This window comes from Brettanomyces bruxellensis, chromosome 9, assembly GCF_011074885.1.
Source record: "Brettanomyces bruxellensis chromosome 9, complete sequence".
Lineage (NCBI taxonomy): Eukaryota > Fungi > Ascomycota > Pichiomycetes > Pichiales > Pichiaceae > Brettanomyces > Brettanomyces bruxellensis.
The window spans coordinates 1898973-1926886 of NC_054690.1; the positions used below are offsets into that span (position 1 = coordinate 1898973).

A 27914-nucleotide genomic window follows, 5' to 3' on the forward strand; every position below is an offset into this window, starting at 1 on the left:
TCAGTATCTCCAAAAATTTATATGTCTTAATTCTGTGCCTGCTTCTGCTTTCTCTTGTAAGCCATGCGTGCTCTCTTTTTATGTTTCTTCTCAGTAATTTCCTTTCTCTTACGCCGACCACTTTGATCGTCCATTCTGTCCTTTCTTGTTTTTTTGTAGCTCCTTGCCTTACCTAAGTTCGCCGTCTCCTCAACCTTTCTCTTTCTGGAGTTCGGACCCTTCTTTATTTTACCAAGAGCAGAGACAACTTTGTCATGCTTTTTCTCTTGCTCAGTCTGAAACCAGGTTCTTTTCGGACGAGCCTCTATTTCATCCTTATATTTCAGCATATTCTCACCCTTCTTCAATTCCATTTCGGCCTGCAATAACTCCTTCTCGGCCTTTTCTTCACTTAAAACATCATCAACATCATCCTTTTTTGTTTCTATGATAGAGTTTATCTTTGAAACTTCAGCCCAATCAACTTTCCTACTCACAGCTTTTCCAGTGTGTGAACTTTCAATCTGCTTGATCGACTCTTTAACAATATGACGTTCTCTCTTACTTTCTCCCACAAATGATATAGACTTACCATCTCTTCCAGCTCTAGCGGTTCTACCAACTCTATGTAAATATATCTCATGATTCTTTGGCATATCATAATTAATAACAACTTCGATCTTTGGAATATCCAACCCTCTGGATGCCAAGTCAGTGCAAATAAGAATTGGCACCGTCAACTTTTTAAATGCTGTTATACTATCCAAACGCTGTTCTTGAGACAAAGCACCATGTAATTCCGAGACTTTAAGACCCAAGAGTCCCATAACAATACGAAGTCTATGTGCCAGAGTTTTTGTTGCCACAAAAACAATAATTCTGCTTTGATTGTTAGAATCCAATTTGGCAAGGACATCATATAATAGGGCAGATTTGAGCCCATCTCTCTTTCTAATTCTCACAAACTCCTGAAGCAAACCAGAAGCAGCAGCCTTAGGAGGGTCAATCATGATTCTGGCAGGCTTTTGAAGTGAAAGCTGAATTAAATCACTGATGTTAGAGTTCATGGTGGCTGAAAACAACATAGTTTGTCTCTTTTGAGGAAGGAGTTGAAGAATCTCTGTAATTTCAGCGTGAAATCCTTCTTCCAACATACGATCTGCTTCATCCAAAACCATAATTTCGACATTATCAACACTAAAAGAGGGTGAATTTCTCACATGATCAATAAAACGACCAGGTGTGGCAATGACAATATCCGGTCTCTTCTTAAGCTCTAATTCTTGCTTCCTAAGACTTAAACCACCAACTGCCATTCCAATGGTAATTCCACTAACAAATTGCGATATTCTCCTTGCGACGTCCGCAACCTGAATTGCTAATTCTCTTGTCGGAGCCATAATGACCACTCTGGTAGATGCAACATGTGCCGGCTTATAAAGAAGTCTTTCTATTATAGGAATCAAATATGCAGCCGTTTTACCAGAACCGGTTTGGGCACCGGCAACAACATCCTTACCCATTAATGCAATAGGAATTGCTGCACTCTGAACTGGGGTTGGCCGTGTGTATCCAAGCGTAGACAAACCCTTAAGAACAGGCCTTGATAAATTTAGAGATTGAAAATCTTTGAAGAGTGACTTCTTTGCTTCTTCACCAACTTTATTGTCGTAGAATCTTTCGATGGCTTCTGCGGAATCTACTTGTTTTTCCTCCTCATCTTCATCTTCATCTTCATTTTCCTCAACACCCTCCGATTTACTATCATCGTCATTTTGTGATTGGTTCTTCGAATCTATCTTTGTATCGATATCATCTAACTTTTCTTTTATAAAATCATTCTTGACGGTAATATCTTCCTTACCTGACTTATCAACTGTATCATTATTTGAAACCTTTTCACCAACACCCATTCCAAAGCCATCAAGTGCAAGTTCATCATCATCATTATCATCATCATCATCATCATCATCATCATTATCATCATCATCATCATCATTACCACCATCATCATCAGACAGAGATGAATTTGTAGTAGCACCTTTGTTTTCCTCTATATCCTTACCAGAACTATTTTTTTCAATATTGTCATCGTTAGCATCTTTACTTTCTTTATCAGGCTCATCACTGATTTGCAATTTTCCACTTAATCCACCTTTTCTTTTTATAATTCCATCTAAGTCGACATCCTTTCTCTTTTGAAATGATTCTTCTTTTTCTTCTGCAGTAAAATTCCAACCCTGAAAACCTTCTGTATCTAAATCGTCTCCCATATCAAAGACAAAATCCGGATTCATCATATTTTCATCATCTTTAGTAGAAGTATTTGATTTACCTTTCTTGCTATTACTCCCAGACAGGGATGTACTTTCTGCTTCGATAACTTTTGCTTTTTCCTCGGTATTCTTAGAAACCTCATCTTCTTCATCAAGATCCGGAATATCTTCGGTTTCACTATCCGATATGGTAGGAATAAAGTCCAAGTTTTTAAACTTGTTGTTAATACTCTTTGCCATTTCAATGATGATTATCGTTTAATTTTTTATGGAAGGATCACCTCTTTGATCACAGAGCATTATACCAAGCTGTATGGCTTTATAAACTTCTTGTAGCATCCTGGTAATGAAATTTTCAGCATGATAAGAAGAAAATTTTCACCCAGAAAAATTTTTACATAGCCACCAAATTTTTACACCGCCACAGACATTTGAGGGATGAAATACTTTGGTAAAAAAAGTGGTTGAGCGGACTGTATTATGCGGGGAGGGAGGAAGGAATAACGGATGCGAGAAAAAAAAGAGGACACGTAAATACTTCTGAACAAAATAAACCTACCTGATTGATGCACAAATTGGAACGAGTTTGTTTAGAAGGGTCAGAGAGGGATTTCCTGAAAATTACAATGTCTTCACCCATATAGCCCACAGATTCCCTACGAATGTTACAATTTAACAATGTATATATAAGTTATACATTCCCTGTAGTATTGAAACAACTTTAAATATTTGTAACAGAAGTACGCAGCAGCTGCACAAAATTCTCTCACAAAAACCTGTTCAGAATGCTGAGGGTCGTCGGTCGTTCATGTTTACAACTCACAATAGGCGATTTTCTGATGTAGAACACTAATTACTAGACAGAGAACAAGTAAACAATTAGTATGTTCTAACTACGCCAAATATATTTTGGGGTGGCAAATAGTACAACTGTAAATTTAAGGTGGAGCCAGATGAAATCATAATGATTTATTGTTAATTTTTTTTTTCTCACTGTATCTCATCTCCATACTTCCTGGTAAAGCCATGCATGTGGTTGATGGAGCGTGTCAGAAAAATAGAGAAAGTCGAAGAAAAAAAAATTACCGGGTAAAAAATAGATGACAATTGTACAAATCTGGGTCCTATTGTCCGGTAAGAGGAATACAAAACGAAAACTCGCGTCTCTGAAAATTATGGACACATGCGTAAGTATATAAATGCGACGACTCCGTTCATTCGTTTGATCTTTCCAAGTGCACATCTGCTTTACTTATAAAAGCTACGTTTCATTTTTTTTTGCTTAGTTCTATAACCTATCACTATTATTTCTTTTTTACTTAGTTTCTTGTTCTTGCACCAATCACATTAGAACAAACAAACGGTTAATTGGGATAAAAGGCTTCTTGAAGGAATCCGATTTTTATAGTGGTTTGAATTCAAGTACTTATTTTCATTTTTCTTTTGTTTGAGCTTCGCATATTCAGCTTTAAGAACAGAGTAAAACCGAATATAGGGAACACATCGAGGCATATACAAAATCATGTTAAAGCGTTCGACCGCTTCGATTGCAGCCATTTTGCTGTACGCTGTGCTTCTCCTAGTGCTTCCATTCACAGGTGGAAAGTCACTTGTCAGTGCAGATAAAGAGGCAGAAGATTACGGAACAGTGATTGGAATTGATTTGGGTACGACTTATTCGTGTGTGGGTGTGATGAAGTCAGGAAGAGTTGAAATTCTTGCCAACGATCAAGGTAACAGAATCACCCCTTCGTATGTCGCATTTTCTGAAGGTGAAAGACTTGTTGGTGAGGCTGCGAAGAATCAGGCTGCTTCTAACACAAACAACACTGTTTACGATATTAAGCGTTTGATGGGAAGAAGATTTACCGATAAGGCAACTCAAAGGGAACTTAAACGGATGCCTTACAAGGTGGTAGACAAGAAAGGACGTCCAGCCATTCAAGTTGCAGTTAATGACAAGGAAGAGTTTTTCACCCCTGAGCAAATCTCGGCTCTCATCTTAGGTAAGATGAAGCAGATTGCTGAGGATTACTTAGGAAAGAAAGTCACCCATGCGGTCGTTACTGTCCCTGCATATTTCAATGATGCTCAAAGACAGGCCACCAAAGATGCCGGTACAATTGCAGGCTTGAATGTTCTCAGAATTGTGAACGAGCCTACCGCTGCTGCTATTGCTTATGGTTTGGATAAGGGTGATGAAGAGAAACAGATCATTGTTTACGACTTGGGTGGAGGAACTTTTGATGTTTCTCTTCTGTCGATTGCCGGTGGAGCCTTTGAAGTTTTGGCCACTGCAGGTGATACTCACTTGGGTGGTGAGGACTTTGACTACCGTGTTACAAGACACCTTGCCAAATTGTTCAAGAAGAAGCATGAAATTGATATTAGTAAGAACGCCAGGGCTATATCTAGATTAAAGAGAGAGGTCGAGAAGGCTAAGAGAACGTTATCGTCGCAGATGTCGACCAGAATTGAAATTGACTCTTTTGTTGATGGTATTGACTTCTCTGAAACGTTGACTAGAGCCAAGTTTGAGGAATTGAACATCGATCTTTTCAAGAAGACATTGAAGCCAGTCCGCCAGGTGTTGAAGGATGCCAAGGTTAAGGAGTCCGAAATTGATGATGTTGTTTTGGTTGGTGGTTCCACACGTATCCCAAAGGTTCAGGAACTTCTCGAGGACTTCTTTAAAGGAAAGAAGGTTTCCAAGAGCATCAACCCAGATGAAGCTGTCGCCTACGGTGCAGCTGTTCAGGCAGGTGTCCTTTCTGGTGAGGAGGGTGTCGAGGATATTGTCTTGATTGATGTGAACCCATTAACCTTAGGTATCGAAACCTCGGGTGGTGTTATGACAACTTTGATCAAGAGAAACACGCCTATCCCAACAAAGAAGTCTCAGATCTTCTCCACAGCTGTGGATAACCAGCCAACTGTTCTTATCCAGGTTTACGAGGGAGAAAGAGCAATGGCCCGTAAGAATAACTTGTTAGGAAAGTTTGAGCTCAACGGCATTCCACCAGCTCCAAGAGGTGTCCCTCAGATTGAGGTGACCTTTACTTTGGACTCGAACGGAATCTTGAAGGTTTCTGCCGTCGACAAGGGAACTGGTAAGTCGAACTCCATCACAATCACCAACGATAAGAACCGTTTATCAAAGGAAGAGATTGATAAGATGGTGGAAGAGGGTGAGAAGTTTGCTGAAGAGGACAAGGAGACAAGGGAGACAATTGAGAGCAGAAATGCCCTCGAGAATTACGCCCACTCCTTGAAGAACCAGATTAGTGACGAGAACGGATTCGGCTCGAAAATTTCTGATGAAGACAAGGAGACTCTTCAGGATGCTGTCAATGAAGCTCTTGAGTGGATTGATGACAACGGGGAAGATGCATCTAAGGAGGACTTTGATGAGCAGAAGGAGAAGTTGAGCAAGATTGCTTACCCAATAACTTCTAAACTTTACGGAGGTGCAGAAGGTGATGCAGGTGAGGCTTATCAGGCCGATGAAGATGCTGATGAAGATGAGGACGACGATTGGGATCATGATGAGTTGTAAGCGGAACAAATAATAAAAGCGCAGAGTGTGTTGTACTTATATAAAAACATGGGCGATACTAGTGATTGCCATGGTGCTTTTTTTTAGTATGTAAAAAAAAGAGATGGGGGACCTACATTCTAATCTGCTTGTTTTTTCTTTCAATTTTTAGGAATAATCTATCAGAAAATTTAAAACTCTTGTTGATATTATGTAAAATAGGCCAAAGTTGACCTTACAGACAAAAGAGAACTTTGTTTGGTGCTGTATGTGTATGACATGGGAAATCCTCACTTACCTTCAAACGGAAAGTGCTGCATTGACAGAAGAAAAAGCGTGAGTAAAAAATGATACAATGATCTGAATTCTATAGAAAAAGAATATTTGGGTGGGAGAAATGACTTTTTTTTTTCTTTTCTGCAAGATTCGCAAGCGTTATTTTTCGTGGGGAAAGACAAGGCAACAAAAAAGAATTCGGATTAGGGTTGGTTTGGCACAAGAAATGAATCAGAATTTGCTGAAAAAAAAATTGAATAAAAAAATAAAAAGAGGTAGGGTCCCCATGATTGAGCATGTAGAGGGGTGCAGGACCGAACTTTACTTCTCCAAAATTTGTATTCGTTCATGAGTAAGTATACAGAAATCTTGATATATAGTCAAACAATACATAATAATTAGATCAATAAGACAATATTTGACCTGTTCTTGGCCGGTACACGTGGCAAAAAGTACACTGATCAGTAATAAATACACATATCTTAATCAAGGCCACTTCCTACTTTACACTTATAATTTTGAAAGTCTCTGTCTCAGAACTACAGACAACACATTTTAATATATAGACAATGCAACAACAGGAGGAGATAGTGGTACGACTTAAACCACAAAAACCTACATTTACCGATGATGCCGATGACTTGAGGAGTGAAACTAAAAACAAAAATGCGGGGGAGTGTGTGGAACGTTTTCAACCTGGCGATAACATAGATGACTTAAACGGAAAAGAAAGTGAAGAAGTTGTGATGCAGAATAATGGGGTAGATACAAATACATGGGGGATCCTATCAGCTTCACAAAAAAATACAAATACAACTAACAGCAAAGGGAACAGTCACAGTCATAAACCACGTCCGCCACCTATTTCAAGTGTGGATATAGATAATCTAATGCTAAAAGAAATAAATGAGCTTGTAAGTCTATCCGATTTGGAGCCTATTGCATCTATGGCTATTTTTCAAAGACTTGTCGATGATCTCATGGAATTATATAGAATAATTGAAGAGAATCCAAAAAAAAGCATTGATTTAAGATCGCTAATTTTTAAGGGAATGGGTGATATACTTGTTGATCGTCAGGAAATGAAAAAAGAAGTCAAAAAATTTAAAGCAAACGGACCTTCAGAACCTCTTGACAATATAGAGCTGAAAAATCCATTTCCTGTTATGCTCAAGGAAGATATGATGAAAATGGCAGATGCCCACAAACAACAGCATCATAACTTCGTACAGAAATTGAAGAGCAGGTCAAATGAACGGCTCGAAATTCCACTCAAGCAAAACTCGAAAATCGACTCGAACTTTGATGAATTAGCCAATATGAGTCTTGATTCCGATGATTTCAAGAAGGTGTCGGGATGCTATCATATAAATATTGACGCCAAATTACATGAAGAACTTTGTTCGAAGTTTTATCTCAAGAAATCTCCTCCTATGAGCGTTACGAAATATTTAGAACGTGTCAACAGGCTTCTTTGTCCTTCTACGGCTTCTTTACTTACTGCAGCATATTTTCTATTCAACACAGTGTTTAATCTTAAACCTAGTAATATGACTTGTGTTGTCCCATTAGAGGCCCCTCCAGAAGACGAGGGAGAAATTCAGATGAGTCCGGTTAATAGCCGAAATATATTTCGTCTCATCTTAGGCTGTTTGAGACTGTCATTAAAGCTCATTGAGGATAAAAATTACAAACAGCGGTATTATTGTAAGGTTGTTGGAATGCAAAATATGCCTGAAATGCTAAGGTTGGAACTTGCGGAAATGTTTATGCTGGATTCCCATTTGTTTATTAATCAGTACGTCTTAACGAGATTTATATTCCAGTTTAAAGTGTTTGATCACAATGTTCGCTTGTTGTTTGCATCGATGAAATAACATTATATAAATTTATAATTAAAAAAAAAGAGAAACAATCTGTGAAAAAAACTACTAGTCGGATACAGCATAATCCTTTTTCCACATTTGTAACAAGAAGAAGCGGGAAGCCCTTTCATTATTTGCATAATTACGTAAGTGCTAACCCTTAATATGGTTGAGTGTGGTTGAATGGTACGAAATTCTTGACAAAATTTTTGGGAAAAATTTTTCGTGCCAATACTATCTATATAAGGAGAGTTATTCCTGTAGCTATCTTCATAACTAAATCATACTTGTTATTTATGACAAGCCTATTTAATTACCTAACTATCTCGGTATGAAAATTTAGGAGTAAACAGTATTGATTGAATAACAACGTGGTAGTGACTATGTTTATTCAGTCGGTTTCTGTGTATAGCCAAAACTTCAATTCTTTTTTTGCAAAGATCTACATGATGACACAATATATTTTATACTTTTCTTTCTGGCATCTCTAATGTTAGGGCATCAAATTGATGTTCAATGAATACAACCATTGACTTTGTCTGAAATATCTTTGCAAACTAGAGGAGATGTTGGAAATAGCTGGAAGAATGACTCCTATCTTACATTTTAAGTAGAAGTTGTAGATTTTGTGAGGGAACTTGTGATAAGCATGTATTGTTGTAAGACATATCTTATTATATATGATATTTGTTGTAGTTAAATACCGCAGTTCTACTAAAAGACAAGTTATACTCAAAAACAGTCCATAGTCTTCAACAGTTCGCAACCTCCCAGAAAAGTAAAAAACACAGCTAATGGTTTAAGCTGGTGTAGTCTGTTGACTATGCAGATAGATTTCAGAATTCTGGAAATGCGGAAGAAGGAAAAAATATCGACACAAGGTATGCCGCTATATTCTGTAAATTGTTCCTTTTCCCGTTGACAAAAATATTTGATTGGTTCAATTGTTTCACAAGACCACAGATAGTCTGTGATCCTAGATAAAATCATGGGGTCCAAAGTTTTCCTTTTCCTCGTGGTGCATAAGTAACTCCTGCAAAAGAACTATTATCAGCCATGGAGGTAGCTGTGGACTTTGAACTGGACTTCTTCTTAAATCCCCTCTTCTTTTTATAGCCTTTGCTCTTTTTACTCTTCATGGAGTGGGAAAATTCAACCTCTTTGTCAGCTGTTGATTTCGTCGTAATACTCTCTGTATTTTTCTTTTCTATTAAAAGAAGACCATTTGCAGCTGAAATATTCATAACCGGAATTTTGAAACACTTCAACCATATTTGGGTAGTCGTGTCTTCTGATATCACTATCCAGTTGACTCTTTGCAATTTGGATCTGTTCTTATTGTCAATACGTTGGAGCTGAATGGCAGATCTGATCAATAGCTTCAAATTCTTTGGAATACGAGCTTTCTCATTACCCTCATTAGCTCCATGTATCTCACTCAGAATCTCCTCGAGCGTCTGATCCTCCTTTTTCATCCTTTCCTTTATCTCATGCTCAGTCAACTGGACCACACTAACCTTTTCCTTATCTTGATTAGAATACTTTCCATCAAAAGAAGTAGTATTGCCAGACGCCCGAACGGATGAAAAGCTTCCAGACATTCTACCACCAAACACACCAATCTGGTTACCATCTGAGGCAGCTAACGATGGAAATTCTTTTTTTAAAGGTGTTCTCTCCCTATAGGAGGATGCAATCTTCCATATAGGTCCAGCTTTTTCAGGAGGTTCGAGAACAAACTCCGAACGAACTAATTTCTTTTGTGGGGTTACATCTTGTACAAACAACCCCTCTTCAGATTCGAAGCTTCCTTTTTCTTTCGAATGATCAGTTTCTCCACAACCATTCATTCTGTCATACAAATCATGCTCCTCCTCCCTTCTTTTTGCGTCCAGGTCAGCATTCATTCCACCCTTGGAGGAAATCGTTAAAGACTTTAATGCAAATGTTGCATCCAAAAGCATCTTTTGACGCTCGAACTCCTCCTTTGTCTTGTTATAGCTCTCAAAATCAGAAACATCGCGCAAAGGGGTGTTGAGAACATCAACATCGGCATCTGTCTCGTTTTCACTTTTCGAAACAGCCCGATCTATGAATTTGATACTTTTCCGGGCATTTCTTGAGACAACCGGATTGAAAGACTTCTTTAGAAAATCCAACTCTCTTAAAGTGTAAGCCGGAATGTAATATATTGCGGGTCTGTAATTTTGGTGATCCTCATACCATTTTTCCAATTGATTCAAACCACCATACACCAACACGCTTGCATCAACAATTAAGTGCAAGGCTCTATCATTATCATCCATTCTTGCATCTGTAATTCTATCAACACGATTATAATGGTTAATTGAATTTGAAGTAAGACTTTATCAAAAGCCTAATATTTCGCATGAGCTGCTTTCCCACAGACGGTTGTTACGGATCTTCGAAAAATTCAGATGGAAAGTAGAGGAACATCGAGAGAAAAAAAAATTGGCGCTCGATTCCGAATTTAATTTTCCGAAGATTGCCAAGAAAGGTCGCACCCCCTAAAAAAAATACAAAAACCCTTCCATGCAATTTTTTTCAAGGATTCTTTCTACAGATCCAAGACAAACAATTATAGCATGCTAAATACGAATATGATAGCCGATCCAAAAGCAAATGATAGTTTTTGGTATTCAATTATAAACATAATCAACATAATTGATCTGTATTAAGTTGGAATATGCTAAAAAAACAAAAAGGAATCCGAGTATATATACAAGGTCTATATAAAAAATTACATATGTACGACACATCAATCGACATTCTAATCATCCTCATTTATAGGAGTAGGCGTTCCTAAAAACATTTCAAGCTCGGTATTAGGCTTAAATGGCCAATAATAGTATACTTCGCTCATTTTAACAAATTCTTCCTCGGTAACATAGGGCAGAACTTTCTGCAAAAGATCGTCACTTAAGTGCTGCTTAAAATAGTCTTCTGCACCGGGTCCAAGCGTATACAAATTATCCACAACCCTGTTACTTGGACAGATAAGCATCTTATGAATCAGAACCTGCAATTCATCTGGGTATTTGATATCAAATTTGGAGTAATTTGACTGAAACTCGACAAGGCATGCATCTTTCCTAGCGGTCATAGTAGGAAGTTGAATTGCATCTGGATATAATTTTGTAAGGTACCTTTCTGCGGGTCTATATTTACTGAAGTTCGAATAGGCAATCACTTTCACATCAGAAAAAATATTAGTCATCAAAGCATTTGATCTTCTATGCCGTGACCCCATTGGTCCGATAAACTTTAAGCATTCGGATGGTTGCATCCACGCCAAAAATTTGACATTGTTAAATTGGAAAATGGATGTTTTCATTTGATTGAAGAATAAAAGGACTCTTAGTGATCGCGACCCTGTAAATCCCATAAATGTACCTACCAATAGAAGAGTATCGTTAATTTTAGAGAGATCTGTTTGCTCCTGAGGGGTGATCCACTTTTCATTCAGCGCCTTTCTAATGAATGAATGCTTCAAAAGCTTATTGGCCTGGCCAAGGTCAACCTTCACATCTCTCATCAATGGGTCTTTATCCGTTATCTGCTTCCAGAATGCGCCGGCTGACGGGCTTTCCGGATATAAAACATGATTCTTCGGGTGGAGTTCTTGATGCATGTAATACGCAAAAGGGGAAAAAGACGTACAAACGTCCACAATGTTTAGTTTTTCTGATGAAGAAGGATACTGCTTCCTCAAATTTAGCCTCTTGAATATCTTTGCAAATGTATCCTGCTCGAAAAATAGCTTTGTGTCCACATTTTTCTCTTTAATCATTTTCATTGCATCGGTGTATGACTTAGACTGGGCACCAATGCCACGCAATGTTGCATACAACCCCATTTTTCAAAAGAATTCAACAGCTTCTTGGCAGCTGAAAGTATAATCGATACAATGCTGCTAATTACAAGAGCCAAATCAGGTTATTTCCACGATATATGTTCAACAAAGTAAGTTTTCAAATAGTGAAAAGTTTGGTTCAGATAATCATTTAGGGAGTTCGAGGGAGATGAGGGGGAAGAAAAAAAAAATAAAATAAAGATAATTCAGGGGTTACATGTGCAACGAAGTAAATAATCCTTTGCTTGACATTATACAATTGTTTATTCCTTGGTCCCCAAAGAAACTAATTTCCTTAAAACTAAATTATCAAGTTAAACAATATATATTCAAATATTAATTCGAAAAGCAGGTGGACTATTCTCGTTAGATCAGTTTAGTACTAGCAATAACAGCCATTTGCAATGCCAAAAATCACATTGAAGTTATCAACAAGAGTGAGTGGAGTAAAGAATGAGGAAAATGTGATGAGGAGTAATAAGACAACGAAGATTAAGTTAAAGCAGCCGAAACGAACTAAGAGGAAGGTGATTAAAAAAAGTCAATCGGGTAGAAAGAGCACATCTCTTCCTAGGATAAAGTTAAAAACTCACAAGAAGAAAATGCCCACTATCAGAGTGAAACCGACGATGATTCCTGCAGATGGTTATGATTCCGAAGATCCAGAGCGTGAGGATGATCCATTAATGGAGGATGGTATAATTCTTCGAATGCTTCCAGACGAATCTCTTGATACACTCCGTGCTTGTGTTGAATCTGGGGATATGAACGGCATTGCTGTTAAATGGAAGGATAGAAAGAGAGCAGTTCTTAAAATTCACGGAGCAATATACGGGGGGAAGTTGGTGAATCTACCAACCATCATTGAAGTGCATAAAAGTATAAACAAGAAGAGTATATACAAGACCATGGACGTGTGCCAGATGCTACTAATAGTGAAAAAATTGGATTATGAAGAGGAAGTCAATGAAATACCTGTGGATAGTGAATACGGAGAAACATATCCGGACGGAATAACGGAACCGATGATTCAGTGCAAGAGCAGATTTGAAAAAAGGTATGAAGAGCAGGTGATACAGAATGTGGAGGATGAAGTTGATAGATTACTTAAGCTGGATGAGCAGGCGGATACCAGCACTTACGAATTTATAGACTCCTCGATGTTGGACGATCCTAAAGTTCGTCTCGCGCTTTCATCTGGAATGGAGAGAAGACTGCATAGAAGAAGAAGAAAGAAGAAATCAAAGCATCAACGTACTGCAGTTAGCAGCGCTACTCAGAGCACTACGAGCTCTATTACTGGAGTTAGTGAGAGTACGGAAAAGCAGAATGAGGAGGACTTGGATAGTGAATTGGATAAATTGATTGGTGAGGAGGAAAGTTCCGAAGAAGAAGAAGAAGAGGAGGAGGGCGATGAAGATATAGGAGGTTTGACCAAGGCCAAGGTGGAAGAGGATGAAGGAGAGCAAGAGGAAATAGTTGAAGGTGCACCAACGGAAACGGAAGGAGAAGGTGAGGAAGAAGAGGAAGAGGAAGAAGGAGCAAATAGATCATCTGAAGATGAAGATGAAGACGAAGATGAAGATGAAGACGAGGATGAAGATGAGGACGAAGATGAAGACGAAACGACAGGAAAAGCAAGGACGTTTGCGAAAGGCGGAGAAGTTGATGAAATGAAACAGCACAATGCAATTGTTATGGAGGAAATCTCTGAGTTGGAGTCGACAATTGAACAGAAGCACAAAGATCTTGAAAAGGCCAATAATCCAATCATGAGAAACAGAATAAACGATGTGATAAATCGGCTTCGGCAAGAGTTGGATATCAAGAAGAGCCAGATCATTGAGGAAAACCCAGAAAAGGGAAATAAAGAGGAAAACGAGGAGAAGCAAAAGAATGAAGAAGACAATAAGAATAATGCCAGTGAGATGGATGTTGATGATGAGGAGGAAGAGGGTTCGAAAGGGAAGAAATCTGACGATGAAGATCTTGAGGGTTTGTTCTAATAGAGGCATACAATTTTGGATTGAACGGGCATTTGTATTAAAGTGCATGAGATGTAAAAACACTCGGCATTAATTATTCGGTGCATGTTCTATAAAGATATTCCAGGCAACCGACAGTATTATATAGAAAGAAATTAAGAGCATTTTAAATATCGTGTAGCAAAGCACAAAGCTGCAAGCAGGATCCGAACTAAAGAGAGTAAACAAGTTTGTGCTCATCTTGCTTATATAGCATGGTCGAGATCACGTTCGTATTTACGAATAATGACAACTGCCATTATAAATCTCTCAATGTCAACATAGCTGGAGTTCTCGAATATTCGCGACAAGAGTTCATCGGGACAACTCATCCCGTTGAGTTTTAGAGCCTGCACGAACTCTCTGTACTCCAATGTGTGCGACTGGTCCCTGTCATAGTAATTAAAAGATTCCCAGCAGCCTTTAATAAAAGAGCAGAGCCGAACAAATCCACGAAAATCCAATTGGCCGTGCGAATTCTTGGTTGCAAATGTTCTCGAAAGGATTCTGCAAGCCTTGAGACTGAAGCTTTGATTTGTTTCTGGAGATATAAGTACTCCGGATAATTCCGGCACGCCAATCAGCTCGCTTGGAAATCTTTCGAAAAGTGCCAAAAGCTGCGAATTGTGAACACTGATAGAGTCATCTTTCATCCCAGAAAGAATCCGAATGAGATCTCCGTACACCTGAGGCCTTTTACGCGAGTCCGGCATTGTTCCAAGTGATGTAAATGTATATATGTCAGATGGTCTGGATGAGGTGGATGAAGAAGAAGATCGGGATGACCCCAGACGTCTGCCAGTTGAAAGTGTGGGATGCAGTGGTCTGGATTGATAAGTCTTGGGTTGAATAACCTGGGGTTGATTTAAAAGACCAGGATTCCTCTGGGGAGTCCCATCAGGCTGCACGTAGTAATAATTATTAATGATGGTGGGTGGGGTTGGTGGTAGAGGTCTGGACTGGAATTGGGGCTGCACAATATTCTGGTTGGTCTGGATATTCTGTGTTGTCATCTGTTGTAATCCCTGGCTTTGATTAGGCTGATTCAGATTCAGTTTCCGCCCGGTTGCAGCCTGTGGAGCCAACATGTTTGGGTTTGGAGCTGGCTGATAGTTACTATCATTGAGACTAAGATCAAGTGGCTTCTTCTTCCGGTGGCGAAACATGTGTGAACCGCAAGTTTATGTGTATAATTATAATATTTCTATTCCTTGAAATAGACAATTGGTATGTGGCTGGCTATTGGATTGGTGCTAATACGAAGAGAGTAAAAAGCAAAGCCGGTAATGACTTTCGGACTAGAGTTCAAGAGAAAAAGAGTGGAGGTTTGTTGTTCAAGTCTGGTTAAAAAATTATAATTTCCGTGTGCAACCACTCACCGATCTATATTTATATGTGGGTATGAGTAGTTTGCGATTGCACTCTGCAGAGAGATGGGATCATTTATTCTGAGGGATAAAAAGTTTAAAAACTCAATTTAGAGATTCATGCATGTGTAATAATGCCATTAATTTTTGTTCGTTGCGCAAAAAAAAACTGCAAACATAAAAAATTATTTTCTATGCGATGAGGGAATGCCTGTTCTAGGCAACTAACTCCCCAAAAAGCCTTTTCAAACCTATATGAGAGTTTTGAGACAACCTAACACTACCTGTAATATGTGAAATCATACATCTGTAAAGAACCCTTAATTTCGGTTGTACAACCTAAACTTAATCAGGAGTCATATAAGCCTAATAACAAAACCATCTTTGGCCAATCTTTACGCCTTTGAAGAGCCATCAACATCCGTGCACCGGAGACTTGATTTAATTTTTCGCAGAGGCTATTTGCCGAGTTGAATTCATGAGAAAGTAAACGTCCAGAATGAGTTTTGAATTACTTATCTCGACAAAGAGTAATGAGCAGTTTGGCATTTCCTTCAAATAAAACCTTTATTACAATGATTTGTGCTGATAAAATCATTTTTTTATGCCAAACAGAAATTATTTTCAAGGATTTAGCCGGATAACCATCATCTTTCTGGTGCTTTGTAGTTTTGATGCATACTTTTTGTAGTATTTATCTTAAAGGTCACCATTCTCTTCACATATAACTTTTTATACTTTTAATATATCCTTTTTAGACACTTCTACTTTTTTTTTTAGCTTAATAAAAAATTCAAGTGGGCTTTCAGAGCAATCCTATCTTGTTATCCTAGGAAAGATTTATTTCCAAACAAAGCGTAACTGGAACCAGCGACGGGTCGCCGACTGTTTCTTGAATTTATAATTATTTCATAAAATTTCTCTGTAGAGCAGCGAACCGAGCCAAGTACTGATTGGGAGAAGGCAAAAAAACGACTTAAGTTTTCCTCGCAGCCAGGCGATTTCAGTTCAAAGCTATAGAAAAGCTTGAATTGAAGCTTAATTATAACAGTAATTTTCAAGAGTTCAACAATTAGACATGTCAGGTATGTAATTAGACGCTTTGTTTAATGCATTAGTTTGATTGGTCTAATTCTGCGATGAAGTGGAAGAGACCCAACATTAACAGATGAGAGTCGAAATATGCTTTCAGGATAATGTACTAACGAACAATTCAATTATTAATTAGGATCTGCCGGATTTGATAGACACATTACGGTTTTTTCACCAGAAGGACGACTTTATCAGGTCGAATATGCATTCAAAGCAATCAACTCTGCCAATATTACTTGCTTAGGAGTTGTTGGTGAGGACAGCTCTGTGTTTGTTTCACAGAAAAAGATTCCAGACAAACTTTTAGATCCTGCTTCAATCACATATATTTTTAAAATATCCCCATCAATTGGAATGTTAGCCACAGGATCCATTGCTGATGGAAGAGCACTTGCTATCAGAGCCAGATCAGAATCAGCGGAGTTCAAGTACAAGTATGGATACGAAATGCCAGTGGACACGTTAACGAAAAGAATGGCAAATTTGGCCCAAGTTTACACTCAGAGAGCTTACATGAGACCAATGGGTGTTTCATTAATGTTTATTGGAGTGGATGATGAACTTGGACCATTACTTTTGCAGACGGACCCTGCCGGATATTATTGTAGTGCACAGGCTATTGCCGTTGGAACAAAGAAGCAGGAACTTAGTACAGCATTAGAGAGGGCGTACAAGAAGAAAACCAAGGGACATTACCGCGATGAGAATGGAAAGAGAAAGTTATTGGTTGAGGGAAACGCAAATAAGGTCATCGAGTACGCTATAACGTTGTTGTCTAATACTTTAGGTACCGAATTTAGAAAAAATGATCTAGAAGTTGGTGTTGCAACAAAGGGTGCATTTAGATCCTTGACTCCAGATGAAATTGATGAGCGTTTGATTTCCATAGCTGAGCAAGATTAAGCTTCACATGGAGCCATTGAATATTCTATGTATGTGTGTGTATGTGTAATTAACGCAACAAGATACGGGAAGGGAACAAGACAAGAAGGTTTGATTTTATGTATAACCTCATTGTTGAAGCATTTCTTATGCCTTATTAATATATATATGCTTGTCTTCTATTATATACATATAGAGAAAGATCGTTCTGGTTTCACCGACTATGCATTCTAAAACAATGTTTAAAAAACATATGGTATGAACAAATATGGACATTGTTCAACATATCTGTCCCAATCTTCGCCGTACTTCCTTTTGCATTTACGGATATCTCTGGAAGTACGATGAACAAGCACAACAAAGTAGAAGCAGGTGTAGAACCAAGGGAACCAGGAATCAAAACCGCAAATAAGAGCCCACGAGCAAGACTGTATCCAGTCTGAAGTGTAGTTACACTTTCTGGCATATCTAACCCAGCCGCCGGTCAACAAAGTGGATCCGTTTTTACATTTTATATATGTAGGATTCTTGAGGACCTGGTAAGGCAAAAATGGGAAGGTTCTTCTGATGTTATTGTCGCCAGCCATCTGCTTTCTGAAAGCATTCTTTTGCCCATTTGATGTATCGAAGAAATAGTAGCTGGTGAATAAAAGGAAGTAACAGAACACGTTGTACCACGTGGACCAGTTGTACTCTGATGGATCATGATAGTATAAATATAGAGCGCCCTGACAGTAACTATAAGGCACACCAGCAATGTTCCAGAAAATAAGCATGAAGCCAAATTTCTCGTAGGCCATATCCCAGGTTGGTACGATAAGATCCTCACCTTTAGAGCAAGCATTTGCATACAAGAAGTATGCAATCAATAGGAACCATGCCTGTGGGCTTGCGTGTCCGTAAACATCGATTTGCTTTGTAACAGTTGCCATTCCAAGGAAGAAAAGCGTGTACCAAGGAAGCCTGACTTCAAAGAACATCTTAAGATCGATAATACCAATTCTTGGATTCAATGGGGCACCCATGAACATATCGTAGATGTGGTTTCCAGTCATCCGGTGGTAGTCTTTTGTGACTAGCAGCGTGTAGACATATAAACCAATAGCAAACGCAAATCCTGTGATGATGGCACATGTCATAATCTCAGCAAAGTGGTCCATCAACAAATATATCTTGAAGATTCCAGTGGTGTGCAAAATCACGGCGATAATGATGTTCGTGTAAAAAGTGTAGTATGCATTGCAGAAATAAGGAAGCTGCTTGTTGTGCAAGTGCTTTAGTGGTTGGCCTTTGGTCCAGACTCCAGGAATTGTAACATAAAATATTAATTGTGCTGCAATGAATGTTGCAAACACTCTGACGGAGAATTTTGTTGGTGTTGCGTAATCAGTGATGTATCCGAAATACTGAATAAAGAAATCGTGCCATGATTGGCCAGGTGCCGGAGCAGCAAACTTTCCCTTGTAAAACCTCTGGCTTATCCACATGTAATACATGAGTTGAGGAAATCCAATCATCATCCCCAAAGCTCCTGCAGGACCACCAAATTCATATTCTGGCTTGGTCTCGGTAGCAGGTTTGTCTTTCTTTCTGTCTATGTTTTCAACCATTGTTGGAACTGGTTCTAATAAATATGTATGTTTTAAAGCGTTGATTCAACTTTCTAAAGTATATGATTTCCTCTAATTTCCAGGATTTCTCGAGGAAAATTAAGTTCTATATACGGCTGGTCTAAACTAGAGCGGTTGTTCTCGGGACGAGTTGAGGGGTATGAGTTGCCGGAATTAGGAAGCAGCACCCGGCTATAAATAATCACTTTTCGTGTAACGAGTGGTCATATATTTACAAAATGTTTGTTCCGTCTTTCCGCTTTGTTTTTCTATCCGACCTTAATTTTTTTATTATTTTTTCCACATTTGTCGTGTTTTTTTCTTCTTCTCTGGTCCTGTTTACTGGAACTCGCACGCACTTTCACATTCTGTTGTCCCAGTCAGTGAAAAAAAATTTTATTTTCATGCGCGAATTCCTCAATCTTAATGATGTATCTCGTATACGCAGACCATTTGGAAAAAAATGTACGACCGAAGAAGTTCAACTGTTTCAATATCAAGCATCATTTGACCTTTACCAAATTTGGAAGCCTTAGATTTGAAATTACCAGCTTTGTTGAGATTACGCCAGATCTGAAGTTCGGCCATTTTCATGGTACTTCTAAGATTTTACTCTTGCTTCACGAAAATAAATATTCTGTGCATTGGCTAGATTGTACAATGTAATAACTTTGTACGGCTGTACAGGGCATTGAGATTTGTTTGGTAGCTGAGAGCCTGGGGAGATTTGATTAGTTGTTCATTTCATTTATGCACTCACTCCTTTGCTGTTTGGTATCATTAAAATGAGCAGAATGAATATGGACTAGGAGAAGATAGGAGCTGAAGTTCTGGGCGTAATGCTTTCCATTCCACCTGCTTTTATCCTCATGGTTTGTAGATGCTTGTAAGTTTACCAGAACCTCCTGCTAATGTTGGCATGGTAATTCACAACTAAGCTACATCTTGGTTATTAGTGGCAGATAAAAAAGATATACATAATATTGAACAACAAAAAGAAGATGATTCTAAATATATAAGGCAATAACAAAAAAGAAAAAGCACGTTTCATGACTTCCATTTATTTGTAGTGGGTGAATCCGCCAATCGAAGTGGTAGCAGCAGCAGCTCCAAAGTTCTGTTGTTGTTGTTGTTGCTGCTGTTGCTGCCGTTGAGAAATACGCGATCTGGCAGAGGGGTACTGCTGGTGTAAAGAAGAGGAGGGAGAAGAAGCCGAAGGTGATCCGATTTGCAGAGGATTACCCTGGTTGGCATATCCGCACAGAGCAGAAGTAGCACCTCCGCGGCTGATGAGCTTGGAGAGGATACGACGGCCATGGGGAGTATTCCGAACCTCGTTCATAGCAGGCCTCAATCTCTCACTGAGGCAGCGGAAACTGTTGTCATCGGCAACGTCCAAAGTAGTCTGGAGAACGTAGTTACCGTAAGCGTCATGAAGCAGGATTATCGGGATGTCCGGCTCCTTTAGCAGCTGGCCAATGAGAACAGGGGCAAGTGTTGGAATGCGGAGGGACTTCTCGACGACGTTGGATCCAAACTTGTGGGTGGATAGTCTGACCAGGTTGTCTCTGAGGGCAGTTATGATTAGACCGATGGCCTTAGAGGTGTCAGGTGTGTTTGCCACGGCCTCCTCGTCATGCTGGGACCGCAGACGCGTCTCCTCCATGGATAATACGTACTGCACGACGTAATTTCCATACGGATCGGTGCTGAGCTCAACGCAGTTCTCGCCCACATTCAGGCTGAGGTTTTCGCACTGAGCCGGACTGCCGTGGTCGAAGCAACGCTGCAAAACGCAGCATCCGTGGCGATGCTTGGCGATCTTCACGCAGTGCTCGCAGGCAGCATCGAAGATGAAGTTGCAGGAGCTTGGAGGAAGCTTCTGGAGACACTTCTGGATGACGTGGTTGCCGTTAAGATCCCTGCTGAGAAGCACGACATACGAGGAGAGCGAGCTCACAATGATCTGGAATTCCTCCTTGGTGTTGACGCACTCGACCAACTTCTGTAGAGCACGGGTGCCGTGCGGGTCCAAGGCGATGCGGACGAATTGGGACGAGGCGTTGCGAACAAGAGTGGTGCGTTGCTTCTCGTTGACGCGCTCCAAGAGTTTCTGGATGAGGTAGTTTCCAAAAGGATCGATCATGAGCTCGATGACGTTCAGCTGGATCTCGTTGAAAATCTTGGTTGCAGCCTCCGGCCCCCCGACCTCCAACTGCCTCTGCAGGAAACGGCAGCCGTGCTGGTCCTTGCAAAGGTAGTATATCTCGTTCGTGAAGTCGGCCAACGTGGCGTTGACGAACCTCGACGCATCCTCTCCTCTTTTCCTGCCGGATCCACGCTTTCTGTGGATGCCGGATGCATTAGCAGACTGCTGCTGTCTTCCGGAACCCTGTCGGTAGTTCATTCCCAGTATGGGGCCCAGGCCCGGGCCCGGGATCATCGGCATGGTGCCCCGGAGCTGGCTGGAGTTGTTTCTCGTCATCTCGTTCGGCCCAACGGGTGTGGAGCCAGTGGCAGCAGCAGCAGAAGCCATATTCATCGAAAAAGACGAAGAACTGCCACTGCCACTGCCGGCTGCCCGGCTGATCTGGCCCGAAGGAGGAAAGCCGTTTCGGCCATCTGCGCGGAATCCGGATGCAACGCCTGCCAGACCGCCCGGATTGGCAAAATTCATGCTGTTGACCGATCCCAGGTCGTTAAATGCAACCTGCGACTGTGGCTGGTACCCGTAGCCCATGGACACCGGAACTGCAGCATACGCATCAAAGTCAGGTGTCGCGTACTGCACTCCGAGGTCCCCAGAGCCAGGCGGGGCGGAACCAGGCGCGGAAACGCTGTTGGAACCACCGCGGCGGAAAGATTGGTCGGACTGTGCAGCACTTGGCGGGTAGCTGAGTTTACGGACCACGCGGTCGTTCAAGGGCGGACCAAACATGTTCCCCTTCAGGAAGGCCGAGTCGTCCTGCAGTCCGAATGGGGAAGGTGAAGCCGTGGGGCCAAAACTGACCGACCCGTCTGTTGTGTCCATTAGTGGAGTCGACAACCGCGACAACTTCTGTGGCTGTGCACTGAACGACGAGCTTTTGCGCTCTGCATCTCTCTTGTCTGGAGTTTTTGTGAGCTCGGGCAAGAACGATGACCAGCTTCCCTGTTGTTGTTGCTGCTGCTGCTGCTGCTGCTGCTGCTGCTGCTGACTATTACTATTATTGCTCTGCACACGCTGATTTGACGCCGAACCCACTCCCTGGAGTACACCATCATCACTCAAAAAGCTGCTGGCGGCAAGGTTTACGTGTGAGCGCCGATTGGCCCCCGGAGAAAGTGCACTGAGGCTCAAATTGGCAAGAACACTGTTTAAATCGTCGAGAGACGATGCCTGGAAGCCGGTCGTGTGCCGCTCAAACGGAGACGAGGTGCTGTCGAATGGGCTGCGTGACACCAAAGGTGACGTGGGGGCAAATCCCCTCGCTGCACCAGGCGGTGCACGGAGAGACGAATCATTTGCAGGATTCCTCATCTCCCTATTAATATTATCTTGCTTTAACGGCTGCGTTAAAGGAATGCTTCGGCGAGATTTGGACTCACGACTCAAATCGGTGGGTGGAGTTGTAGTGGAGGTAACATCTGCACGCAGACTCGAGTCTTCGCCAGACGAAATAGAGGTCTGATCCGACATCTCGGTATGCTTGCTGTATCAATGGTCGATCGGGTGAAATGGAGTGTGAAAAATGTAACAAGGCGGGGCTAATCTGGCTCGCCTAATGTAATATACAGTAAGAATCAAACAAATAAGTCAAAAAGTGACGGAAATATGACGGAAAGAAAGCAACAATAACAAAAAATTAAAAGACTAACACAAAGAGATCACTCCTATTAGCAAATAAGCACTGTGTAACTAATGATAACAAACGCGAGAGGACAAGCAACGGGATAAGTATGTGGAAAACTTCCGGGTCCCTAAAATGCCTTCCCAACTAATATACAAGGTGTAAACGAAAGAAAGATGAGGATATGATCAATGTATGTGCACGCCAACCTTGACTTTCTTTTTGAATAATGGCAATTCCACTCAAGCCTTAAGTGTAATCGACGGTAAAATGCTAGCTGAAGAGTATGTGACTGAACACTGACGCAATCCAAGTTGATGTATTGTCGATAATAATGGATCTAAGTTTATCTAAATGATGATGCGAGCAGACTATTCACAATATTGGGGATCAAGTCCTTTGAATGCCGAATGTGATACTAGCAGTAGAAATGGATTTGAACTGAGGAGTAAACCACGGTAGCCATGTTAATCTACCTTGATGTAGACGACTCAGTTTGCTTATGTTAATGGATGAGATAATTCAGAACCTTCTTTTGATCAAAGTTTCAAGGCACGGGCATGTAAAGCACATCACTGCTCTGGGAGAATTTAAATTTTCTGACGACCAAAAAATTACCTGTCACCCAATAATGCCCACAAACTTTTTTCCCTTAATACAATGATCGAGAAAGATCCAAATTTATCTCGCGCCAGAGGGGGATCCTGTCGGAGGTGAAAAAAAAAAAAAAAAAAGAGCACACCTTTTTCCCCATAACGATTTACCATTGATCAATAGAATTAACAAAGCATACCCTGAAATGTATAAGCTTGCATCGAGAAAAGGTTCTATTCTGCAAATTTAATTAGCTCACATGGTTATACCGCCAAAAATTGGCCGCCCAGTACTTGCAAACCAAAATTTGCTGCTTCCCCCCACATTCTTTAAAAGTTTCACTGCTGGAATTCCACATGTATTCAATCAAAAGGACCAAAGCGAGTCCCAACATAATGATAGCAAAAATTGAGCCCATAGATGTTAGTATTCCGTATCTTAAGGTGGATATTACCATCAATTATCATCCCCCATATTCTGAATCGATTTTCCCGATACCGGCTTATCCAAATACAATCCCATTTCTAGCTTTTAATTTTTCGCTGACCCTGGCTGATAAAAAAAAGGCAGGCCAGGCTAGGTAGCTAGCTCCCTCAGCTGAAAAAATTATATTTATTTCCCAGAGCAAGAATGTGCGTGTAGCGACAAAATTTTGTCGAAGGAGGTGGCAAATATGCAGTATCCGGCAAGTTTCAAATCCTGACTTCTGGCACATGGAATAGCTTGCATTTGACAACACATCTTAATACAAACACCCTCTCTTATACCAACAGAGATAGTTCCATACGTTCCGGTACCAAGATCAAATATCCCACTTAGTTCTAGACGGCAATTTAAAGATCTGCTCAGTGTCCGGTTTCTCCCTGCATATGTTGTACCAGCGGCGTAGCCAAGTTACAATAAACTCGGTTTAAATGTGTAAAGAAATCCAAGATGTCAAAGCTAGATAGCACTCTCGAGACTTCCTCAATATTCAAACTATTTTGCAAAGTGATAAAAGAAGCGCATTACTTACCTTTGATCCAATTACCAATATGTGATATCTTAAAGACCTGAAAGAATGAACTGCCCACAATTGCAACAAAACTCTCTGTTTTCCGTAGCTCGTGGAAATTCTGGCCTAAGTATGCTAAACTAAAAATGATTTATGACCGTATAAAACCAACTGATGTCAGTAAATTATTTCTATCCTCTAACTTATATACAAATTTGTTTTTCAATCTACTTACTCATTTTCTACACCAGATCACATCTCTGCTATGAATATTGCAGAATAGTGCGAAGAAAAAAAATTTAGCAGTATTGCGGAAGAGTCTACTGTTGTCTGTCAGCTATTGCATTGTTTCTCCTGTCTCGGGAATGAAAAAGATGAAACTGCCTACCGCTCAGTTTAATATTGCCCTTTGAAATGGCCATCCTGACACCCATGCTTGTTATTATTTTACCCTTAAAGGGTTACTTTCTAAAGATAATAGACCATTTTAACCATGAAATAAGCGACTCGTATAAAATACTCAAAATAGTGTTTTCATTTTTAAGTGAAAGGGACATGACAACAGTTTTCCCCAACCCAAGTTTCCTACACTGGTAAATGATGAACTGTAGATTCCAGAAAATGAGGAATGATAATGATGTGTATTATACCGCCAACCCACTTTCCAGATGTAATCATTCCCAATCACAAAACATACCTGAATCAACACATGATTTTTTTTTTTTTTTTTAGTTCACTGCCTTTTCTCTCAAAGTATTCACTAAGCTCATTATGTTGGTTATTCTGTCCAGTCAATCTTGCGTAATGGACTGAGCAAAAAATTTTTTTACTATACAACCTTTCACCATCATCCATACACCACGTATCGAAACCTTTACAATAATGATATGAGAAGTTTCCCCTATCAAGAACACCTGATAAGGCTCTTAAATTTGATTAGAATGGTAAATTATTATTTCGAGGTGAAAAAAAGTTTGCTTGTGAGAAGATGTCTTCAGGAGTCGTTTATCCTTATCAGCAAGATTTCATTTTTGGAAGGACCCCACAATTTGCCTAATGCAGAATGCCAAGACCGTAAAAAAAAACGTTTTTTCTTTAGATCAATTTTGTTGTTTATTTAGTGTACGGATGTATGATATATTGAAAGAAGTATTCGGAGCATTGTTTTTTTATCAGGGGCAAATAACGGTTCAAGTTAACTTTTCATAATTTTATAACAGAGCCCCTACAGATAATTACCAAGTAAAAAATGATAAGTGCTTTGTGATGTATACTTTTGAATTGTCTTATAATGCACTAATTCTTTCAAAATAATCAAAAAAGAAAATAATAATAAAAATACTGTCGATCTAGAACCCTTCCATTACAGAAATAGCGTTATAAAATTATAACAATAGATGATCTAATCTTTCCTATTATATGAGACTGAGTTGATGAGTAAAAGGTGTTGAAGTTTTATTCCAAAAAGGGAAGAAAAATCTAGACACACAAATGCTGTAATTGAAAAAAATTAAAAAGGGCGCATAACGGTTATTCCCCTGCAGAAAAAAAAATATTTACATTGTTTTTAGATTTCTTTAAAATCTGATTTCTTTTTTTTTTAGCTGCATTAACATGTTGAGGGGAATTTTTCCCTAGCTTTTAAAAAGTTATCTTAACAATAAGTTGAAAGGAAAATGACGTAAGTTGAATTTTTAGGGTAAAAATTTTATTACGAAAAAGTGAATTGTCACTTGTGCCTAAAATCCGCCGGGAATAGACCATCCCTATTAAAGCAAGTTTTTTATATATTTCCGCTCATTGATCTGTTCAAAAGTTACTGCAATAGATTAAGTACCGATTTGCAAAGGCACGTAAAAATGAAACAATAGCCCGTTAAGTGAAAATTTATCGCAGGGGAAAAAAAGTTGATCCAATTATTTTATTTTCAGCGATGTTATCCCGTTGCATGCTCGATTCAGGATCATCTAGAGATTCGCCATCAATATGATCTGTAAGGTATATAAATAAGTCGAAACGCCATCAGCTTCTTACACTCAAATTCGCCTCCTCTCCTGAACAGAAAATAATATTATCCGTAGCAAAAGCTTAAGATAAATAATACCCAATAGATCTATTATTAAATAGACTTTCATTCCCTTTAATCCAACTTATAATACACTCCTTAACCAAATTTTAATAACAAAATGGCTTTCTCAGTTTCATTCATTCATTCTATGGCAGTACTTGTCTTACCATTCTTTGTCTCTTGTGCACCTCTTTCGAACAGACATGAACATCATATGCACAAGAGAGGAGGCACATGTTCTTTCCCTAATTATGATGGAATGGTAGACATAACAGCTGTTGATGCTGGTGGTTGGGCTCAAGATAGTTCTTGTGAGGCAGGTCATTATTGCCAATATGCTTGTCAGCCGGGTTACTTAATGGGACAGTGGAATCCGGAGGTCACTTCATATAGCTACCCAGGATCCCAAGATGGTGGCCTTTATTGTAACGATAACGGAGAGTTGGAGAAGCCAATTTCCCAGAATGATTACTGCTACAAGGGTAAAGGAACTGCAAGTGTTAATAATCAGGCCTCTCAAAATGTTGCCTTTTGTCAGACAGTTCTCCCAGGCAATGAGGAGATGCTCATTCCTACAAATGTCGACGCATCTAGTTCCGAGGATTTGGCAGTTCCAGGTACCGATTACTGGGCCGGAACTGCTGCTCATTTCTACATTAATCCTCCTGGAGTTTCTGTTGAAGAAGGTTGCAAATGGGGCTCTACTGCAAATCCTTACGGTAACTGGTCGCCATACGTTGCTGGTGCAAATATGGATGACAGTGGAAACACTTACGCCAAAATTGGCTGGAATCCTGTCTACTTGGAAGACTCTTCACCATTTAAAAGCACAAATCCTAGCTTTGGTATACGCATGAAATGCGCAGATTCTTCCAAGTGTAACGGTGATACTTGCGAAATAAATCCTTCCAAGTACGGGTTGAACAAAGTTAGTGCTGGTGGACAAAGCGACTCAGATGGAGCTACTTGGTGTGTTCTTACTGCTACTGACAATGCTGCAATAACATTTGAAGTCTTCGATGTTTAGGAATGGGATTGCAGCTCTTTGTATAATAATTAAATTGTTTGTATTTGTTCGTTGTTTAATAAAAAAAAGTGTTAAAATATGACCTAAAAAAGATGGACGAGCTGGGAGTCGAACCCAGGACCTTTCGCATGCTAAGCGAACGCGCTACCAACTACGCCACACGCCCAATTCTTATTTTGTTTGTAGGCTGCTTTAGTTTGAACCTAAATTATTTTAGATTATGTAGGTTCAAAGTGATTTGTGTGTTTGTTTTGAAGTGTGGAATCAAACCACTAAAAGATGAAGTATTGTATGTTGTAAAATAATGTTTTTAGAATGTTATGATGTAATTTAAGTAAGTGCAGATGTCGGACATATGAGAATATTACCTAGTATTAGGTAATCTATTATTATATGTCATTAGATTTATTTGTTTTGAGATCTGAACTTATTCTAAAATAACGAAGATTTAGAATAATATCTAATAGAGACAATCCTGTGTTAAAGTTAATGCTACCAGATTTATATAGTGTTTCGATATTTATTGTAGTATATAATAGATAGTATGTATAATGATAGACAAAAGGGAATATCTTCACTTTATATAGATGTGGTTCTCGTGTTGATCAGATGATATAACAA

At 39.6% G+C, this 27914-nt stretch overlaps 11 protein-coding genes and 1 non-coding gene across 12 annotated transcripts; 5 read left to right on the top strand and 7 right to left on the bottom strand.

Moving 5' to 3' along the window:
• Positions 1-26: 26 nt before the first annotated feature.
• Positions 27-2495, bottom strand: DRS1 (nucleolar DEAD-box protein required for synthesis of 60S ribosomal subunit; the record flags this gene model as incomplete). Its single annotated transcript, XM_041281191.1, has 1 exon — positions 27-2495. The coding sequence occupies one exon, from the start codon at positions 2493-2495 to the stop codon at positions 27-29; it is 2469 nt and encodes an 822-aa protein (XP_041138982.1).
• Positions 2496-3777: 1282 nt separating this feature from the next.
• On the top strand, positions 3778-5811 carry BRETT_002670 (uncharacterized protein; the record flags this gene model as incomplete). Its single annotated transcript, XM_041281192.1, has 1 exon — positions 3778-5811. The coding sequence occupies one exon, from the start codon at positions 3778-3780 to the stop codon at positions 5809-5811; it is 2034 nt and encodes a 677-aa protein (XP_041138983.1).
• An 824-nt stretch (positions 5812-6635) lies between these two features.
• BRETT_002671 (uncharacterized protein) lies at positions 6636-7943 on the top strand (the record flags this gene model as incomplete). Its single annotated transcript, XM_041281193.1, has 1 exon — positions 6636-7943. One exon carries the CDS (start codon positions 6636-6638, stop codon positions 7941-7943), a length of 1308 nt encoding a protein of 435 aa, XP_041138984.1.
• A 974-nt stretch (positions 7944-8917) lies between these two features.
• On the bottom strand, positions 8918-10237 carry BRETT_002672 (uncharacterized protein; the record flags this gene model as incomplete). Its single annotated transcript, XM_041281194.1, has 1 exon — positions 8918-10237. The coding sequence occupies one exon, from the start codon at positions 10235-10237 to the stop codon at positions 8918-8920; it is 1320 nt and encodes a 439-aa protein (XP_041138985.1).
• A 485-nt stretch (positions 10238-10722) lies between these two features.
• On the bottom strand, positions 10723-11808 carry BRETT_002673 (uncharacterized protein; the record flags this gene model as incomplete). Its single annotated transcript, XM_041281195.1, has 1 exon — positions 10723-11808. One exon carries the CDS (start codon positions 11806-11808, stop codon positions 10723-10725), a length of 1086 nt encoding a protein of 361 aa, XP_041138986.1.
• Positions 11809-12209: 401 nt separating this feature from the next.
• Positions 12210-13811, top strand: BRETT_002674 (uncharacterized protein; the record flags this gene model as incomplete). Its single annotated transcript, XM_041281196.1, has 1 exon — positions 12210-13811. One exon carries the CDS (start codon positions 12210-12212, stop codon positions 13809-13811), a length of 1602 nt encoding a protein of 533 aa, XP_041138987.1.
• Positions 13812-14035: 224 nt separating this feature from the next.
• BRETT_002675 (uncharacterized protein) lies at positions 14036-14995 on the bottom strand (the record flags this gene model as incomplete). The annotated part of the gene is made up of 1 exon (XM_041281197.1): positions 14036-14995. The coding sequence occupies one exon, from the start codon at positions 14993-14995 to the stop codon at positions 14036-14038; it is 960 nt and encodes a 319-aa protein (XP_041138988.1).
• Positions 14996-16274: 1279 nt separating this feature from the next.
• Positions 16275-17191, top strand: BRETT_002676 (uncharacterized protein; the record flags this gene model as incomplete). The annotated part of the gene is made up of 2 exons (XM_041281198.1): positions 16275-16281; positions 16425-17191. 2 exons carry the CDS (start codon positions 16275-16277, stop codon positions 17189-17191), a joined length of 774 nt encoding a protein of 257 aa, XP_041138989.1.
• Positions 17192-17412: 221 nt separating this feature from the next.
• On the bottom strand, positions 17413-18780 carry ERG4 (C-24(28) sterol reductase; the record flags this gene model as incomplete). The annotated part of the gene is made up of 1 exon (XM_041281199.1): positions 17413-18780. The coding sequence occupies one exon, from the start codon at positions 18778-18780 to the stop codon at positions 17413-17415; it is 1368 nt and encodes a 455-aa protein (XP_041138990.1).
• Positions 18781-19840: 1060 nt separating this feature from the next.
• BRETT_002678 (uncharacterized protein) lies at positions 19841-22459 on the bottom strand (the record flags this gene model as incomplete). The annotated part of the gene is made up of 1 exon (XM_041281200.1): positions 19841-22459. The coding sequence occupies one exon, from the start codon at positions 22457-22459 to the stop codon at positions 19841-19843; it is 2619 nt and encodes an 872-aa protein (XP_041138991.1).
• A 4021-nt stretch (positions 22460-26480) lies between these two features.
• Positions 26481-27293, top strand: BRETT_002679 (uncharacterized protein; the record flags this gene model as incomplete). Its single annotated transcript, XM_041281201.1, has 1 exon — positions 26481-27293. The coding sequence occupies one exon, from the start codon at positions 26481-26483 to the stop codon at positions 27291-27293; it is 813 nt and encodes a 270-aa protein (XP_041138992.1).
• A 93-nt stretch (positions 27294-27386) lies between these two features.
• BRETT_002680 lies at positions 27387-27459 on the bottom strand. The gene has a single exon. It is a non-coding gene; the product is annotated as a tRNA-Ala (tRNA).
• Positions 27460-27914: the final 455 nt, after the last annotated feature.